The sequence below is a fragment of the Euphorbia lathyris genome, chromosome 7 (genome assembly GCF_963576675.1).
Source record: "Euphorbia lathyris chromosome 7, ddEupLath1.1, whole genome shotgun sequence".
Lineage (NCBI taxonomy): Eukaryota > Viridiplantae > Streptophyta > Magnoliopsida > Malpighiales > Euphorbiaceae > Euphorbia > Euphorbia lathyris.
The window spans coordinates 33,217,814-33,222,116 of NC_088916.1; the positions used below are offsets into that span (position 1 = coordinate 33,217,814).

At 31.0% G+C, this 4,303-nt stretch overlaps 1 protein-coding gene across 1 annotated transcript; it reads right to left on the minus strand.

Annotated features, from left to right (window-relative positions):
- Positions 1 to 1,123: 1,123 nt before the first annotated feature.
- Positions 1,124 to 2,708, minus strand: LOC136200917 (transcription factor MYB54-like). The gene is made up of 2 exons (XM_065991422.1): positions 2,426 to 2,708; positions 1,124 to 2,324 (listed from the first exon to the last, which is right to left on the minus strand). Exons 1-2 carry the CDS (start codon positions 2,607 to 2,609, stop codon positions 1,624 to 1,626), a joined length of 885 nt encoding a protein of 294 aa, XP_065847494.1. The 5' UTR covers positions 2,610 to 2,708; the 3' UTR covers positions 1,124 to 1,623.
- Positions 2,709 to 4,303: the final 1,595 nt, after the last annotated feature.

Sequence of the window (4,303 nt, forward strand, 5' to 3'; positions counted from 1 at the left end):
GTTATCGGATTACAAAGCTGAGAGTTGGAATGGAAGGATGAGAGTTGAAAATCCTTTTCCTATGCAGACTTTTATCATTAGTTTGTATGAAGCTTGAATTATGTTATGGAAGAAATATGAGATTGATTGGATTAGTATATTCTTATATGGTGTTTAGTTTTTCAGGCAATGTTGGAAAAAAAATTGAGAATGTTGTTTTTGCATTTATGATATATTTAGAATATAGTGAGCGTGTTTGGTATTTTTCTAATAAAAGGCAGTTTTCTCGTGTTTAGGTGAAATCTTTTTTTTTTTACAACCCTTTGTAATTGAAACATAAATGAAATATATCAAGGCTCCCTGCATTTGGCCTAAAAAACGATTCTACCCTGCACTTTATAGATGTTTCATTAGCGCCCTGAATTTACTTAAAATAACATATTGACCTAATGGCCCCCTTATAAACTTGCTTATATAGCGACCTATGACCTATGTCACGGGACTTCAACTTGCATACATATCCTATTACTCTATCACGTAGCCCTACGGGTTAATTAAGCAGAACATTTTATGCAAAGTTCAGAAACCTAAGGAGATATTCTTTATGTTCAGGGGATGAATAGATTTTTTTTTTTGGGGTCAATTTCAGAAGGCTCGTGATATTAAAATTTGACACAAAGTAATCCTAGATGAAATTTATATAATTACCCTTCTTCTTAGAAAGAATGCCAAAATGACATGTTGAGCATCCCTTTAACAATAATTCTTCTATAAGGAAGATTATTTGTTGAAAAAAATTAGTCTAACTCAGCTGTCAAAAGTTAGCTTATAGGATGAGAATTACATTAGACATATAATTTGTTGCTCTTAGCTTCCAAATAGCCAATGCGAGAGAGGTACAACTAATACGAATCAATCATATCATGCAACACAATCTTAGTTTTATAATTTAGGCATGAATACTGCATATCCATCGTTTTCTGAAACTAAAAGCAAACTTGATAATTTAGCAATGAATCTCCTTAAATGTTGTAATTTTTGTTACAATGATCTAATATAGGTCATTTAAGGATTTGGAAGAATAGGTGGAGTCTAGAGGAAGAAGCAAATTAATAAAGCAAGCATTGAATTGGAAGAATTTAAATTTAATTTGCTTCAGTATTGATATCTATTTATGACTAGTATTACCTATTGTGAATGATCATGAAAAGATCTCATAACATATATGTTTATGAAGTGAGAAAAGCTTAAGCCAGCCATATGTCATTCATTAAATATCTTCCATGAATTTACGTTTGTTACAAGAAAAACTCATGAAAGCTGTTTTATACCACTTGAATGCATTGACATAAATAGGAGTTTAGCAGACAAGAGTCTATCTCAAAAAGCTTTAAATGCTCTCCATCTACAGCATATATCAGATCCCTAAAGTCTAAAACCTAGAGAAATTTAAGGATTCTGATGTCTGAATCAATCATACATCTACGTAAATATTCTTTTGAAGATATCACCATAGAAAGGGAGAAGTTATTGTTAAGGATATGATTAATTAATAAGACAGCTGAACTACTGCATGTCATCAACAGAGTGAAACTAAAACTACCAATAGATAATATATATGATTATAAAATTAATTTTTAGTGATCAAGAAGGAATACCCACACCAAGAAAATCTATGAACTGAACCTCCTTGTTGTGTACTTGTTCTTGCTCTTGGTTGCTTGACACTTTGAATTTCTTGAATGCAGAAGAATTATCCAGCTCTTTCCTGTTTTCATATTCATGTCCTAGTTTGACACACCCAAAAGGACTTGGAACAAACCTTGTGTAGTTTCCAATTGAAGGAATCGGATAGCATCTAGAATTATTGTTGATGTAATCTCTAATTCCTTCTTTTCTAGATAAATTATGATGATGATTGGTGGTGGAAGATAGGGCAAAAGCCCATGAAGAGGAAGAAGAAGAAGATGATGAAGAAATGAGGGAGAAAAACCTATCTGAAGTTGGGTTTTGGAATTCCAATACTCTAGTACTATTTTGATATCCAATTCTTGATGAGGTAAACAAATCTTGAGAGCTTGGATGATGAAAATGATCATGATTTAGTTGATAAGTTCTCTTTCCAGTTATCTTAGATTGCTCCCTTTGCTTTCTAGCCATAATTACATGCCAGTGATTCTTCACAGCATTATCAGTTCTTCCTGGAAATAGTCTTGCTATTAAAGCCCACTTGTTTCCATGAATTCTATGTGCTGCTAGAAGTCTCTCCTCTTCTTCTTCTGTAAATGGTCTTCTGTTTATTCTAGGGTCTAGTTGATTAAACCATCTCAATCTGCAACTCTTCCCTGTTTAACAAAATTAAATAACTGGAGCGATCATTATGTACTTGCTAGACCTGATTCTTTTTTTGTTCCTGGAAAATAAAATGAATCAATTTTGTGGGTACCTGATCTTCCTTGGAGTTTTTCTGCAATAGAATTCCAATTCTGTGCACCAAATTGTTCAACAAGCTGGCGGAGTTTGTCATCCTCGGCTGGTCGCCAGTGACCTCTAGGACAAGTAGTACAAGTGGTCTTAGGTTCATCGCCGGAATTGATAGCAGGCAGATGATGTTTTTGTTCTTCTTCCATTGTGATTGATGATGGCCAACCAAGACTAGTAGTTATTATAATTATTTAGGTTTTGAATTCCTTGTCATCAAATACATCTGAAACAAGTCCACAACAAGATATATAGCACCATAAGAAACTAAAATTAAGAATATTACAACCAAACAGAATAAAAAAAAAAAAAAAAAAAAAGTGGGGTTGGTTTATTAGTTGCGGATGGGAAGTCACTTTTGTTGGTTTTACACGACACATTTAACCATTTATGTTGAAATAAACACTGACCCTTTCTTGTTATTAACCTAGCTATTTCATTCTCTGCTTCCGATATTTCACCTTTTTCTATAACATAACATGGTACCACGTTAAATCAATAATATAATTAACCTACGCTAATTTCCCCACCTTAATCTTCTTTTATGCACTAAAAGAGACTGCTTTCCTAATATCTTTACTTATCAACTTATAAACACCAAATATTACTGATTTTTTTTAGCTTTTTCAATTTCAATTTTAATATTGGACCAGAACAATAAAGATTTAAATTCTCATGGAAATATATATATGCATGATGTCTTAATCATGGTATATTGATCTCACTGATCGTGGCTGACCAAACAAGCAATGTTTAATGTTCATCACTACTGCGATTATTTCTCATATCCATTTAATAAATAAAAAGAGGTGTATCCATCTCAAGGGATGTAAATGGCACCGGGCGGGACCGGGAATGCACCTTGACTAGTCGGAGATTCTCCATCCCTGTTAGTTCACGGGAACAAATTTATTCCCATCCCCGTTCTCGTGGAAAATCACCCTTTGTATTAAAACATGAATCTAAAACGTGTAAGAAATAGTAGCTATTGCAAACAATTAACAATTTTTGTTGAATATTCATTATATATTCAACTCAGACTGAAGAAATATTATTAACATATGTGAAATAGTAAATTACATTATAAAAATTTCTTAATTTTTTTTACTCAATCAGATTAAAGAAAAATAATTAACATATGTAATAGTTCTCTAAAAAAACATATGTAAAATAGTAAATTTCACTTAATCTTATCTATTAACTAGCTAGTGTAGTTAAATATTGTCAACGAAACAATGATAAGGCATGATTGTTATTATTGCTTAAATAGATGTTATATTAAAAAAATTGTATTTATATTATTACAAATACTTACTAATATACTTTTTTTTTTTTTAATTGTGCGCAATGCACTTACATTAAATAAAGGAAAACCCCTAACCATCTCATCCCGATGTGATTCGAACCCATGACGTCAACGGTTATAGATAAGCTCTCAACACATTAATTAAATACTTACTAATATACTTAAATGTTTCCATACTTTTTTTTTGGTCACATTTGAACAAATAAAAAAATATTAACAAAATAGTTGATTTGTATTAAATTTTATAGAAAATAGATTAAAGTATAATATGTCTCTCTTTATTAATAATCCTCATTTTTCGTACCATTCATTAAATTATATCACTCTTCATAACTTGAAAAAATAAAATGACAAAAGAGTAAAATTAATGTTTATGAGATTAATATATCTGAAATATTTACACACTTACTAACATTAATGAATTCCTATATATATATATATATATATATATATATCAAGTGTCCGACTATTTCAAGGAGACAAATCCTTGTACTAACTCTTGTAACTCAAACTTAGGTTAACTAAGATACTAAGTTC